The sequence below is a fragment of the Gigantopelta aegis genome, chromosome 1, assembly GCF_016097555.1.
Source record: "Gigantopelta aegis isolate Gae_Host chromosome 1, Gae_host_genome, whole genome shotgun sequence".
NCBI lineage: Eukaryota > Metazoa > Mollusca > Gastropoda > Neomphalida > Peltospiridae > Gigantopelta > Gigantopelta aegis.
The window spans coordinates 21,793,801-21,810,263 of NC_054699.1; the positions used below are offsets into that span (position 1 = coordinate 21,793,801).

Consider the following 16,463-nt stretch of genomic DNA (forward strand, 5'->3'; position numbering starts at 1 on the left):
AGAAACTAAGTAAACATTGTTCTAACTTTGTCATTGCTTACTTTGATGTTGAAAAAGTGACATCATTGATGTTGTACTTTACAAGATGTAATTAAGATAGAGTGCTAATACCCGAGATTAGTTTTTCAAGGTTATTACGACTATTTGCCAAGTTTTCCCATGTGACGGCTCATATTAGGAATAAATTTAATTTCCTAATACATATATATATATATGTATATATACATACATACATACATACATAGATACATAGATATATATATATATATATATATATATATATATACATGTATATATATATTACATATGCAATTATTGAAAGACCAAGTCCCACTTGGGCTATTTATAAAGATTCAGAACAATCAGAAACACATTAAGTATACAGACTGATGTTCTAAACAAGAATCTGTATTTAGAATATACTTTTGATCATTACAACATTTTATTAGTCAGAAACATTTTACAATGAAGGGCATAAAATTTGACACGACAGATTCTGTCAATCGTCTGTCGGTTATGCAAAACCAATATCAACATAAACGACGGATCATTTGTACAAAAGCTGCATTGTTTTAAGCCTAAATTTAAATTGGTTAAATATTTAAAACAAAACAAAACAAAAATCTTCCCCAAGAGGTCTAAAAAGATTTTAATGCGGGTCGATTTCCGTGGGTCAGTCGGGTTAGGACAAACACACCTAATTTTTATTTGCCTGGTAGCTTTTAAGTTAGTCCTAGCACACAAAAATTATATTTCCATATTTATGATAGGAGTAAAGCGACTAGAATCGCTTATCTGAGATTCTTGTTTGAATATCGTTGCGTATTAAGTTCATTAACCTTTTCATTTGTATCTGAACTAGTGAAGAAAATCATGATTGCAAACACTAAAACCACACGAACGACATATTGGTTGTCTGAAATTTTTTAATTTTATGCCCTGCAATGGCATCAAATTCAGAACAATGTCTTTCAACAGCCTCCTGTAATAAATACATCAAGAAAACTTGTGACAGTGCTAAGCACTAAAGCTGGTCATGTTAGTAATCATTAATAATTATTTGTATAAATAATCTTACAAAAGAAAATAAGTTACTCAGGCTGAGTCTCTTCAGATGTCGGCGAACTGGTTATTTTTACCATGCCTCAGTCTTTTAAAACTTTTGCCTATTAGTGTTTACTGTTAATTAGGTTAAGTGTTAAAATTTGAAAGCTGACTCTTTGATACCCAGTACCAACTCAAAGTATGAGGTCACTTTTTATTATTGTGATTTCTTTTTAAAAATTCTTTAGGTTTTTTTTGTTTTGACATCAGCATGTTTTGAATTTAATAGCTCGTATTTTGCATTTAAATTGTGACTGCCTATTTTAATGAAGACAGGAAGAAGAAACGTATTTCAAATAGGTATATTTATGGTAATTTATAAGTTATGGATCATTTAAAAATACATACAGTTGATTCTCGTTAGCTTGAAACCCATCGATGATGCTCGAGAAAGTGTTCGACCCATCGGGTAGTTCGACCTAACCATTCGGTCAACAATGTGTAATTGTAACTCGGGACTTTGTTCTTGGTTCGAGCGTTGTGGTGTATTCGACCTTTCCGAGTTCGACCCAACAACATTCTACTGTATATTTTTATTTAGAGCATATGGTTGCATTAAAATTATTAGTCAGCATATTTTTAAACAAACTTCTGATCCACAGGAAGCAGGAAAATGCACGCCCCCCCCTCCCCCCCACCTGCTTTTAAACCCAGTTTACGGGGGGGGGGGGGTAACTTAAACATATTCACCAAGAATATTGTTTATATGCTGTAGCACATTTTTTGATGAGCTGATGCAGGTATATAATTAAAGGATATTAAACAAGCTTCCATTTCGTATCATGTTTATGTCCCAAGTGAAATAATTTGAAAATTATTTCATAAGGGACATAAACATGATTCGAAATGGTAGCGAGTTTAATATCTTACTTATTACCCATAATCAGTCTTAATTTATATCACTCAAACTCGTTTGGAAGACGTTCATGTAACTTACAGTGTGAGGTTGTAGTGTGCCAATTGATGACGTCATCGCGTGATGTCAAAACTGTTACGTCCCACTTAGTGGGAGGTATCACTTTTATATGTACCAAGATATTTTTAACCATATGGGTAATAAATACAGGGCTCGAAATGCAGTGTTAGTACATGCACCGGTGCATGCTGATTTTTACGTGTGCATGTAACTTTTAAAACTGGGTGCACACGGTGCATGCTAATATTTTTCAAGTACTGTGTATTGCGTATACTAGTATCCTGTTGTCTACCAGATTCAGACTCAAGTTGTTGCGTATGCATTTCGTAATCTGTTCGCCACATGAAAACGATAACTTTTATCTTATGGGCGCATCCATTTTGTATCCCATAATCCTACTTACAACAATGGCGCCCTTTGGGTTATTTCCGTGAAATATATTTGCGAAAATTGCCAGCAATATCTCGGTTATATCCGTGAAAGGTATTAGGGAAGGTGGTCGAGACCGACTTTGGGGTATCCTTGCGCATAACACAGTTGTTGTCGTCACTGACAAATTGAACTCCGACAGATCTGTGATCAATACAAAGTACCGTAACTGCCTTGAACATTTTCGACCTCAGATATGGGCACTTGATCAAATGATTGCGAACGTGCAGGTGCGTTACTTGCGTAGTTGACTTGAAGTCAGCCAGTGATTATTTCAATCGCAACTTCTCGTTGAATTCCGTAGGCTAATTTATATTATACCAACAGATCTTATCAAGTTAAAAAAGTTGATAACTTGCTTAATACAAAACACAAATATTCTTACGTTTTTGTAATAGGCCTGTTATAGATTTCTGTAAGGTGTTTATGTTGGGTGATCAAGAATCAGTAATAAACACAGTTGTATAACGTTCTGGTACTGTTAATAAATAAATATAGGTATTGCCGAATAATTGCGATTTACCTTATTTTTGATGCATGCAGAATTTTAATGGTGCATGTAACTTTTTTTTCAGCATGCACCTGGTGCATGTAGATTGTTTTTTTCATTTCTAGCCCTGAAATAAATTTTACACCTTGCCCCTACTTTTAACTTTACAGAAAACAAATTCTAAAGTGCCTTCGGAGGTGAGATTTAATTCCAGTTTATATGAATTTCAGCTTATCTCTTTCAGATCTGTTAACTGTAGATAATAATATACTTAAAGGGACATTCCCGAGTTTGCTGCATTGTAAGATGTTTCCGACTAATAAAATATTTCTACGATTAAACTTACATATTAATTTTTTTTTTTTTTTTAGAATATCAGTGTCTGTATATTCAATGTGTTTCTGGTCTTAATATTTCTAAGAAACCCAAACTAGATTTTGTCTTCAAATAATTTCGTACGTACGAAAAAACCATATTTTAGGAAATAAAATGAAATTTAACCTCGTACAAATATTAGAACAATCAGAAACACGTTTAACATACAGCCACTAATATTTTATGCAGAAAAATATATTTGATATGTAATTACAATCGTGAAAAATCTTTGTTAGTCGATAACATCTTAAAAATTGCAGCAAACTCAGGAATGTCCCTTTAATTCTAATAATGTGCTATTATTAACAGCCTTTGAAATTCATCATCTTGCGATGGCAATTTCATGCATATAATAACCAATGCAAATGCCCAATAATTATTAAAAATGCTGTTGCCAAACAAATTAGCAGAAGCATTTTGCGGCAGCACTGCTGATTGCTGTAGCCAGTTTTCCAGCGCTGTATTAATACAGTTAGTTAACTTTTACAGTTCTGTTTTCTAACAGTGTGCTATGTTAATAATAGCCATCTTTTACGGTTCATACACAGATACCATATATTGCCGTGTATTAGTCAACTTTTGAAGTCTAGAAATACTTTCCGAAAGAAGAGAGTCGGTCCATACACGGAGGCAGCAAATTAGTTCATAGAATCCTGATCGAAAACACTCGCGACTGCAACTTATAAATTTTGATCAGACCCTTAAAGCCTTTCACAGCATATGTAACAATAATTTGTGCACAGTATACATAAAATACCCCTATCATGCAATATTATGTACTTTTTTGTTCTTGAATGTATTATAAGTTTGATGAATAATAATAAAAATTACTTGTTTTATTGTCATTTCGATGGTAAAAATGTGTTCTTTCCAACCATCTGCCATCTTTGTATGACAGGACGTCTTTCATATTGCAACTCTAGTGGTGTCGTTAAACAAAACAAACAAACTCTTTTTAATATTGCAAATTTAAGTTCCAAAACAGTGTTTTTTCTTCAAACAAGTATTATATTTCTAATATCATTGTATTGTTGGGAAGTTGCATCAAACTGTAACGTAATGCCATAAATAAATTATTAACATTACCGACTGGAAAAAACCCACATGAATTTCATGACAATAATTACTCCCACAATTGTCACATGACCATATCATATGACAGTAAACAACAGGCAAGGACCACAGAATTGTTTTTGTTTCGGGGGGGGGGGACCTGGGATTAATGAGTTTAATTTAATGACTTGTGTTCAGTGATATGTTGTTGCAGCTTGAATTGTTTATTTTCCTGTTTTGATTTATCGGTGCTAAATTATTTTTGCACGACATGGAAGACGTTAGCATTGTGATTACAATTACCGTGTGTGTAATAATTAAAGGGAAAATAATATAATGAAAAAGAAAAACACAAGTCTATTTGTTGACAGTATTATTAAAATCAATACAAGGTACAGTTGGACAAAAGATGTCTTCGACTTATACACACGGCCTAATAACGCAATGGGTCTAACAAAAAACCCCAGTATTTTTTCAGCCTGGGGTGGTGCTTTTAAAATTACCGTAAAAAACATTGCTCAGTGATGACAAGTTGTCATCATGCAGTTTCTGAATCAGGACACCCTAAATGACTTAAAAGCATCATAAAACATCGTATGTACCCTAGTTCAAGGTGTAACCTTTATTCTGCCCGACTATAAGAAGTTGGCTAATACATGGCAATATACGGTAGTTGGTATTTTAACAATGTGTTTCGGTACTAACACAGTATATTAATAGTATTCATCTTTTACAGTTCTTGTAGTTTGTATATTAACAATGAGCTTTGGTACAGGGCTGCAAAAATATTTTTGTTCGCAAGTGGGTCAGATGGAATCGTGCTTGCATAACCTATTTGCAGTTCGCCCCAAATTTTGTACAGTGCTAAATGATATTTTGCTTGGTATGTTATCTAAAAAGCAGTGCAAAAAACAACTGAATTAATATTAATAATTTTATGCATTTAATTTTTTTTTTTTTTTTTTTTTTTTTTTTAAATAAAATATTTTTATTTCATTGTTTGAAATTTTACATTAATGAATCATGTAATGTTTAATTTTATTTTGAAATTCATTAAACAAAGAAACATGGTTATGCATAAATAATTTGTGTCACCTATTAATGCAAATTTCAAATTTGTGCAGCCCTGTGGTAGTATATATTCTTCTTTCACAGTTTTATAACAGTTAAGAATATTAGTAATCTTTGTCAGTCCATGTAGTTAACATTTTAACAGTGTGCTATGGCCTTTATGCAGTCTTTTACGGTTTATAGCAGTGTTCACCTAGTATTTTAATAATGCTGTGGTGGTGCACACATACAAACACACATGTATATGCATGTATGTATACATAAACACACAAGCATGCATGCACGTATGCACACACGCGCATGCGCACATATATGAATGGGTAGATTTTATACATAGAATAATAAAAGTTTTATATTCCTCTAATTTAGCTTTTTGTTTTTCTTTTAGCTTTTTGTTTTTCAATGTTTTTTAAGTGTGGGGGGGGGTGGTTGCTTAAAAATATTTTTTTTGCAAAATAAGCAGTAACTGTATGTGATCTTTAATGCTTTAAAATAATCTTTTGTTTAACTGACAAATAAAGTTTTCAGCTTTTCAATGTTCATTTCAGCTTCCATTTTTAAAAAATGGGTATTAGTCTCACACAATTGGAACATCATGTTTGAAATCATACATACATACAAACATACATACATACATACATACATACATACACACACACACACACACACACACACACACACACACACACACACACACACACACACACACACACACACACACACACACACACACACATACATATACACATACATATACACATAATTTGCATTTATCACATTTTCCTGAATTACTGATGGTATACAAAAACAAACAAACAAACAAAAAACCTCACAAAAAACAAAACAACCTCTAGACTGACACATCTTGTCTGATTCTTTTACATACGGCTAAAGTTCATACATGTCATTTTAATTGTCATTTAACATTTGGCACACCACAGTTAACTTTCTGTAACCTTTAGATTACTAGATTATTTCTAATAACAACCAGCTTCATATTTCCACTTGATAAGTTTATGAATTTATCCAATTATTTTCTTATGTGAAATTGTAAGGATCAATTTAATGATTTTTTTTTTTTTTTTTTTTTTTTTTTTTTTTTTTTTTTTTTTTTTTTTAATAATGTGTGTGTGTGTTGTGATGGTATATAGAGCAGTTACTTAATGTGGTCTCCATTTATGCAAAACAAAATCAATAGCGTCAGACTTATGATTGTGCATTTGTGGTCACGCAATTGGTATTTACTCGGATTTCAGTCAGTGTCTTTAACTGTCCACAGTTATTGTTACAAATGAAATACAAGTCAGGCTTCGAATTTAGTCCAATTCCGTGCCTCGAATTTAGTCCAATTCCGTGCCTCGAATTTAGCCCAATTCTGTGCTTCGAATTTAGCCCAATTCCATGCTTCCGTGAATCCAGAGAATTTGGTTCGAAAGCGCAAGATTATCAGATGGAATCCCCAAAATATAGATATATTATATCATTTTATGATTCTGGTGGAATCCCAAAACAAAATCCCCAGTTTCAGTATCTTATGATATTTGTTGTTGGTAAAACAGTCAAATTATTGTAAAAGTAGCTGTCCAGGGATTTATCCAGGTGTTCTGTGGGTCCAAACATAGGCTCCTTCGCAAACGAAAGAAAATTCCCGATTTCTATGCTAAAAATTCCCAATAATATATATATATATATAATTATGTCTGTTCTAGTAAAATTAATTTAACAGAGGTGTGCTGCATCATTCTGTGGCCTGAAAACATGTCCCGAATATGACTTACTAGTGCTAGTTTTGTCAATCGCATCAAACATGGGACCATGGCCAAAAAATCCTCGCTAAATCCCTGTTGTCACAATTGGCTATTGATTCCTTGAAATGATTGAGATGTTCAGATACTGTTGTCAGGCTGAAATATTCACAGAAAAATGGGCTTTGAACTACAAAATCTTTGTTATTTGTCTCAAATATGAATAAGCAAGTCGGCCATTTCAATGGAGCAACTTTCTAATTTATATATAACTTTTTATGTTACTTTCATGAAACTGCTCAGGATTTGAAAACTGTCTTCTCAGAAGGTGTCAGTTTTGTCAATCTAATTAAAAGTAGCCCCACTATTACCTGTGGATCTAACAGCAGCCCATTGGAGCTCATGTCCAGTTGACCTTTCATTCGACCAATCAAAACCTTACTTGCAGAGTCATGCCAGTGATTTAAAAAGAATTTGAAAACATTCGGGATTATGCCGAGGGTATATGAAATTATTCGGGTGAATTACAAAGTATGCCGGAAACTAATTTCAATATAAAATTTTATATAAAATTCATTTCAAGACGAAAAAAAACCTGTGATGGTATAGCCATAAAATCTGTTTATACTAGTATACAATCCAGAGTTTATTACTGCACTTTCCCACCCGATATTTTTAGAATTTGTATGCTCCCGAATAACGCTATAAACAGCGAAGTGTAATTGGTCGATATTTGAATTGTTATTTATAGATGAAATGTCAACTGGACATGGGAGTTCACGCAATGCTGTTAGATCTACTGGTAGACCAGTAGAGCTAATTTTAATCAGATTGCAGTTTTGTTGCATGTTGGACAATATTCACACTCCTATAAAGCAGTGTTTCTGCTAGAGGGTAAAACGGGTATATACACAAATTTGTTTGCAGATTATTCTTTTTTTAAGTTAACCTTTGGACAAAATTAATTACTCTTATGATTTTCTTAACCATAACCTTAAATTTAACCCATTTTCTTTCTGGGGTAGGTCCCCGATACTGTGACTGTGGTTGCGTTCAATTCCATAACACCATACCCAAAAATTTCTTTCTGGCAGCAACACTGTAAACCACACCCTATTGGGAATTGGCAGATCTGACATAAATATTTATGGAGACTTTGCTTATTACAGCTTTAAAAAAATCCTCATTTAAATAAAAGTTCAGCTGTTCATTTTTTATCAAAGCAGCCCTTTTGAAAATTATCCAAATTGGTCAAGCCCTTCTTTTGTCTATCCTAGTAAAACCTGTTGCATGAATTTTAAGCCTTGGTAAATTGAAAAAACCATATATAATTTTGTTGTAATAACTTCTTGCTAATAACTAAGCTTTAACAATTTATTTTAACATTCCTAATAATTAGCATTCAAACATGGATCTATGCCAGGCATTGAATTTTATTATTTTTGTGTGATTTGTTGTAGAATATTGCTACAATCATAAAAAAAGTATCTAGCAGGGCTTTAGATTGGATCAAAGTTGAAGCGATAAACGTGCCCAAAATACAGATGCCCCAAATAATCACACCCAGATTAAGTACAAACCTGCTGACCTCAAAGTATTTCATTTCAAAACCACTGAAATGTTAAGTTTAATTATATTAAAATAACTTGAAATACATTTCTGAATATTGACAACTCCCCAGCAGCTGTCAGTGTTTCTGCCAGAATGAAATTTTTGGGTATGGCGCTATTGAATTGAATGCAACCACAGTGAACAGTGCCTCCCCCAGAAAAAAATGGGTTCAGTTTAGGGTTAGGGTTAAGAAAATCATACAGTAATGATAAGAGTAATTGATTTTGTCAAAAGGTTAACCTAAAAAAAAAAAAAATCTGCCAAAAAAATTGGATATGGCGCCATACCTGTTTTACCCTCTGGCAGAAAACCTAGCTGTTAATGACAGTACTGAACTATAATGACCATCTTGCACTCGGAAAAGACAAAAGTCCCTGTTGTGGCTAAATTAGTGAGATCTAAAGCTATGTCTAATATAGATATTATGGGATTCTGTCTGTCGTGCTTCTGATCCAGAATCTGGGATTCACCGAAGCACGGAATACTGCTTGATTGGCAGAAACAACAAGACTTGGTGAACTCATTTTTCAACAGGGTACAAAGGGGAGCTAACTGAATGCTGTTACAGTTGTGCTGAGCAGAATATTTACACATAACGTTGTGTGTGTTGTGTGTGTGTGTGTGGTGTGTGTGTGTGTGTATATACTCACAGAAAAAAGTTTCTGTGCATCTTTAAAATGTCAATGAGACTTATATTTTAAAATTTTAAAATATTGTGTTTCACCTGCCTTCTGGACCTGATGTACGGTCTACACAATGCTTGGTGTGACGTTGGTCATGATGTAACAGAACCGCATATTGATGTACGGTCATGGTCGTACTTTGTTATCACCTAATTGGTTGTGCATAGTTCTTCCACTGATTGGCCTTAACTCAAATATGTATTGGGATGTTAAACTTGGAATTTCCAAATGATGCCATATGTGTACCCGCTTGATATTGACGATTTGTTAACGTGACGTCACACGTCGACTCCCTAAATATGGAAGATTCTAGTATCCCTAAACTGTCGAGAACATCTCCACAGACATTGCTTAGTTTTCTGATGAACACCAATGAACACCAAAATGACTAGCAACAATGTTTGTGCCATTCTAGTCTCAATAATACCCATCGTTCTTAGATGTTCATTTTCTTGGTCCTGGAGGGGTGGGATCTCACTGATGATGATTAGACCCCTAAGAATGTGGGTTTTTTAGTGATGAGAATCCATAGAATAGTTTTAGAGTCCAATGATAAGAAAAATGATGTCAAACAGGAGCATGTGACCAAGAATGCTAGTAATGCAACTTGTGATCACATAGCATGAATAGTTAGTGCAATTGACAGGACACCACTGGAATATCGAAGGCAGTGATTACATGTTCATATACTGAATTTTTTTTAGAACCAGATTTTAAGTAAATTATATTCTATATGCAATTATTTGGTGCACATGAACTTTTTTCCGCAAGTATATATATAATCTGAACCAAAAACGGGGTGAGATGTAGCCCAGTGGTAAAGCACTCGCTTGATGCACAGTCGGTTTAGGATCGATCCCTGTTGGGCTATTTCTCATTCCAGCCAGTGCTCCACAACTGGTGTAACAAAGGCCGTGGTATGTACTATCCTGTCTGTGGGATGGTGCATATAAAAGATCCATTGCTGCTAATCGAAAAGAATAGCCCATGAAGTGGCGACAGCGGATTTCCTCTCTCAATATCTGTGTGGTCCTTAACCATGTCTGATGCCATATAACCATAAATAAAATTTGTTGAGTGCTTCGTTAAATAAAACATTTCCTTCCTGAACCAAAAATATTTAACAAAAATTAATTTTAAGGTCTTGACGTTTGCATCATTTATATACAATGGTTATGCTCATGGTGTTTACTTTTTTTATCATGAGACTTCCATGTTAAAAGATTGATGTTCGTCATTTATTTAATTTAAATTAATAGTAATGTTTTGATCTGATTGTGCATGTGACATTACCTCCACATTTTTGGTTGAGTATAAAGTTAAAGATTTAACTGTAAATAATAAATGTTGGGGGGGACTTTTGTAGTTGAGTATACAGTTAAAGAATTAACTGTAAACAATAATGTGCAGGAAATTTTTTGGGTTGAGTATACAGTTAAAGAATTAACTGTAAACAATAAATGTGAGTGAACATTTTTGGTTGAGTATAAAATTAAAGAATTAATTGTAAACAATAAATGTGCAGGAACATTTTTGAGTTCAGTATACAGTTAAAGAATTAACTGTAAATAATAAATGTGAGTGAAAATTTTTGGTTGAGTATAAAATTAAAGAATTAACTGTAAACAATAAATGTGCAGGAACATTTTTGGGTTGAGTATACAGTTAAAGAATTAACTGTAAACAATAAATGTGAGTGAACATTTTTGGTTGAGTATACAGTTGAAGAATTAACTGTAAACAATAAATGTGAGTGAAATTGTTTGGGTTGAGTATAAAATTAAAGAATTAACTGTAAACAGTAAATGTGCAGGAACATTTTTGGGTTGAGTATACAGTTGAAGAATTAACTGTAAACAATAAATGTGAGTAAGCATTTTTGGTTGAGTATAAAATTAAAGAATTAACTGTAAACAATAAATGTGAGTGAACATTTTTGGTTGAGTATAAAATTAAAGAATTAACTGTAAACAATAAATGTGCAGGAACATTTTTGGGTTGAGTATACAGTTAAAACAATAAATGTGAGTGAACATTTTTGGTTGAGTATACTGTTGAAGAATTAACTGTAAACAATAAATGTGCAGGAACATTTTTGAGTTGAATATACAGTTAAAGAATTAACTGTAAACAATAAATGTGAGTGAACATTTTGTTGGGTATACAGTTGAAGAATTAACTGTAAACTAAATGTGAGTGAACATTTTTGGGTTGAGTATACAGTTAATTGTTAAAGAATTAACTGTAAACAATAAATGTGCAGGAATATGTTTGGGTTAAGTTTACAGTTAAAGAATTAACAGCAAGCAATAAATGTGGGGAAAACAGCAACCTTTAATTAGAAATGGCTCTTTTGGTTCCTGCGATTCCACTACTACACATTCCCAGTGAGCTCAGGCGGCTATTTCCATTGATGTGATATATCAGTAATCAACGGAGATGGATTAAAATGCGTCTTTTTTCTGAAGTTTATGCGCCTCTCGTTGGCGTTTTTTCTCATTACGAGTTGTGCACTTTGGCCGGATGACAGTGTTTTTGTTACGCGCAGTCCTCCATCAGTGTCACGTGCTGCAAGATGGATGGATTTTGATTACAGAGAGGGCTGGTGTTAGACGGAGCATATTTCTGTTTGTTTAAAGCATTGGCATATGTGACAAGAAAGGTCACTCTCCGCTTTGCGCAGCTGCCTTGCTATTATTTCATTGTTGGGGTTTTTCTTGAGTTGATGGTTCGGTGTACACGGTAGAAGATTTGCAGTGAAAATCAATCATTTTTTAAAGATTTGATATAACTGGAGAAAATTGGAGCTGTACCGTATTTGGGGGTGGGATGGGGGGGCTGGGACTGAAATTATTTTTATGCCTGGTGCCGGCTGCATTCATCCCCATCCCCATCCCCTCCCCCAGTCCATAAATACTTGGTCTAAATAATATTTAATATTTTTGGTGATTAGTAAATATAAATATAAGTCAAATTATGATCAATATGTATCATGCTCTTATCGTAGGATATGGTTAGAGACATCAGTGAATGAGATGTACATAAATCATACATGTATTTGACAGAAAACATGAAATTTCTTTCATCTGTTACATAGAAATGTTTTATAGTAAGTATTGGTTTAATGTGGTACATCGGGGGGGGGGGGGGGGGGGGGATTTAGCTCAGTGGTAGAACGCTCCCCTGATGTTTTTTGGTTGAAAAATTTAATCCGCATGGTAGATCCATTCTTTGATTGATTTTTGTCCCCATCCCAAACAGTGCTTCACATCTGGTATATATCAAAGGCCGAGGTATGTGCTATGCTGTCTGGTAAAGATCCCTTGCTATTAATGGAAAAACATAGTGGGTTTCTTCTGTAAGACTGTGTGAAAAAAATACCAAATGTTTGACATCCAATAACTGATCATTAATACGAATAAATTAGTGTGTTCAGTGGTTTAGCCATCGGTTTAAGATATTCAATACTGTCCCATGACTGGTATATCAAGAGTTGTGTCAGAATTACCAAATGTTTAATATCCAATAGCCACTGTGCTCTAGTGGTGTCGTTAAACAAAATGAAAGAAAAAAGTAGGATTGGGGCAGGATATAGCTCAGTGGTAGAGCACTCACCCGAGGTATGTTGACTTCTAGAATTGATCACTCTCAAGACACGACTACTGGTTGATCTATGCAGCCAGCATCCACCTTTGACCAGCATTTAAAACATTGGAGCTGGTGTACCATGAGTGTTGAGACAAACAGTGTTATTAGTTCAGGGGTAGAGCATTCGTCCAAGGTAAAATGACTTCTAGAATTGATCACTCTCATGACTCATCTGATGTGTGATGAATTCTAGAATTGATCACTCTCATGACTTGCCTGATGTGTGATGGATTCTAGAATTGATCACTCCCATGACTTGCCTGATATGTGATGGATTCTAGAATTGATCACTCTTATGACTCGCCTGATGTGTTATCAATTTTAGAATTGATCACTCCCATGACTCGCCTGATATGTGATGGATTCTAGAATTTATCATTCTCATGACTCGCCAGATATGTGATGGATTCTAGAATTGATCACTCCTATGACTCGCCTGATATGATGGATTCTAGAATTGATCACTCCCATGACTCGACTGATGTGTGATGGATTCTAGAATTGATCACTCCCATGACTTGCCTAATGTGTGATGGATTATAGAAATGATCACTCCCATGACTCGCCTGATATGTAATGGATTCTAGAATTGATCATTCATGATTCACCTGATGTGCAATGGATTCTAGAATTGATCACTCTCATGACTCGCCTGATGCAATGGATTCTAGAATTGATCACTCCCATGACTTGCCTGATATGTGATAGATTCTAGAATTGATCACTCCCATGACTCTTCTGAGACAGTGTTATTAGTTCAGTGGTCGAGCACTCGCCCAAGGTGTCATAGGTTTTAGAATTGATCACTCTAATGACACGAGTACTGGTTGATCTATGCAGCCATTGTCCATCCTTGACCGGCACTTAAAACCCTGTAGCCAGTGTACGATGAGTGCTGAGACAAACATTATTATCACTGAACAAGTGGACAGATTAATGTGTGTTCTTTGATCAGCCCCGAGGGTCTTCTATTGATTTTCTAACACTGGCTGACATCAGAGTCCACAGATCTTCAGTCGGTATATGATTTGAGTCTTTCAGCGTCCCTTTATTTATGTCGTTACACAGACACGGGGGCAAGTTCAGCCACTCTGGCTCAGATTTGACCACTATTTATGGCTTTAAAAGAAAAGGAAAAGAAGAAAAAAAATTACAATCATGTCGTTAAAAATACAAACATGATGTAAAAATATTTGCATCCAGTTCAGATTTATCCTTTACTTGGAGCAGGACATGGCCTAGTGGTGAAGCACTAACCGTATGCGGTTGGTCTAGGATCGATCCCCATCGATGGACCTATTGGGCTATTTCTTTTCCCAGCCAGTGTATCCTGTCTGTGGGATGGTGCATATAAAAGATCCCTTGCTACTAATGGGAAAATATAGTGGGTTTCCTCTCTAAGAACATATTAGTGTTTCCCCTAGGGGCCGGAAGGACCCTGCACCAACCTACGTGAATTTCTTTATCGGGACCGTAAAAATTGTAACCATTAAAAAAAGAGACGAGTTCACTTCTGTGATTAATTCGCTGATATTAAAAAAAAAAAAAAATGCAAATGCTAGTAGTCGTAAATAGACTAGTATTCCACAAATATGTACATTGTTAGAGCCCGATGGCAAGTGAGGGAGAAAAAAAATCAACCATGATGATGATCGAATGAAATTTAAAAAAAAAAAATAATAATAATAATATCGATCATATGTAAAAAGGAAAACGGATCTACAAGTCAATACTTTCGAATACCTTTCACATGCAACAGTTCACTAATGAATATATGGTCACCAGTAATCTATGCCCCATCCCTGAAATGAATATACTTACAGATGTAATTTTATTACAGTTCATGTTAACAAAATTTTAGCGCAATAATTTTCCTTTAACTACTAAGTGACTGGTACCCAACCAGTTGTTACTCTAACACAGTGCAGGCGTAACAAAATAAACGGTGACCAGTCTCGTCAGATCAGGTGGTTTTTTGAAAAGGTTACACATAATCATATTGTTTTACGAACTTCCAAATGGGTTTTTTGTTTGGTCTGTTTTTGTTTTTGTGTTGTTGTTTTTAAAATTATATTTAAACATTACATAATTAAATTTGCAAGACTTGAAAGAAATTATTTTTAAATGCATTATATGATGTATTAACACAAATTTAAACATGTACCTACGTATATAAAAACAATATTTACTTTCTTTTATTTGTTTTATCAGTCACTGAGTGATTACAATTTAGCAATTTATCCACTGGTCAGTATGGAAGTAATTTTTTATTTATTCTGGAACCCCTGATATACATACAGAAGTAGGGCCAATGAACATTCAATCATGGATAATTAATTTTTTAAATCACCAATCCCATGGTTAGTGGATTTTAAAAAAAATTCTAGAAGACCTGGGTTTTACTTTTAGATAAATAGATAGATAACAGATAATACAGATTACACCAGTAAAATTTCAGTAATATGTATTATCTGTTTGTGCTTAGTCTAATACTTTTATACTTCTTTTTCAAATTATTGTTTTGACATGCAAATATTTAATAATGATAAACATTATTATTAAAATCTATCTTAAAATATCTTCTTCTATAAGTGTACAGGACACCCTCATGTATTCCATAATACATCTAAAAACAACTTAATTTAAAAAAACATTACTGGGGAGCATTCCCCTAGCATTTTCGCACCCTTTGGGGGCTCAGTTAACGTCAAACTATTTTGACAACCATCTGGAAGAAAAATCCTGGGGGAAACACTGCATATGTCAAAATTACTAGCACCTCAAAATAGCTGATAACCCCTAAAATCTAAACATTTCCAAATGGTTTTGTGTTCAAATGTTTGATGTCTCACCACTCTCAAATAGTTTTCAGCAGGCCTGGGTTTGAATATACATGTTTATCATTCATTAAAGGCTTTTGTAGGAGATATTGCTTGCACTATAATTTGCGATATCTCCGCAGGAGATATCACTTCTTATAATCTTGATTGGTCCAATTTTAATCACAAGACATTGTTTTGTTATGTCACTGAGTTAGTTTCAGTGTTAAACCTACCATTAGTGACGTCATGCCACTGCCATTCTGCTAGTTAACGAGTCTACCGCTGACATTCAACCCACATTATTGACATTGTTTACAACTGTTGCAAATGAAAAGAATGATAATGGATGATAAAAACAATACCCCCCTCGTGTCTTGTGATATCATAATTTATCAGCACTCCTTGATAAAAGTATAAAATCCTCGGCAAGCCTCAGATTTCATACTTTTATCAACTCATGCTGATAAATTATGATATCACAAGACACTTGGGGAGTATCCTCTATATACTTGATGG

General features: G+C 34.2%; 1 protein-coding gene across 11 annotated transcripts in view; it reads left to right on the forward strand.

Annotated features, from left to right (window-relative positions):
- LOC121372108 (disks large homolog 2-like) overlaps positions 1-16,463 on the forward strand; it is a 278,624-nt gene that overhangs the window by 46,214 nt on the left and 215,947 nt on the right. For 10 of the 11 annotated variants that reach the window (XM_041498440.1, XM_041498431.1, XM_041498374.1 and 7 more), the window contains exon 5: positions 3,110-3,136. The exons of the other annotated variant lie outside the window; for it this stretch is intronic. In XM_041498440.1, coding sequence (XP_041354374.1) covers positions 3,110-3,136 — 27 coding nt within the window. The remainder of the gene's footprint in view (positions 1-3,109; positions 3,137-16,463) is intronic. 11 annotated transcript variants of the gene reach the window in all.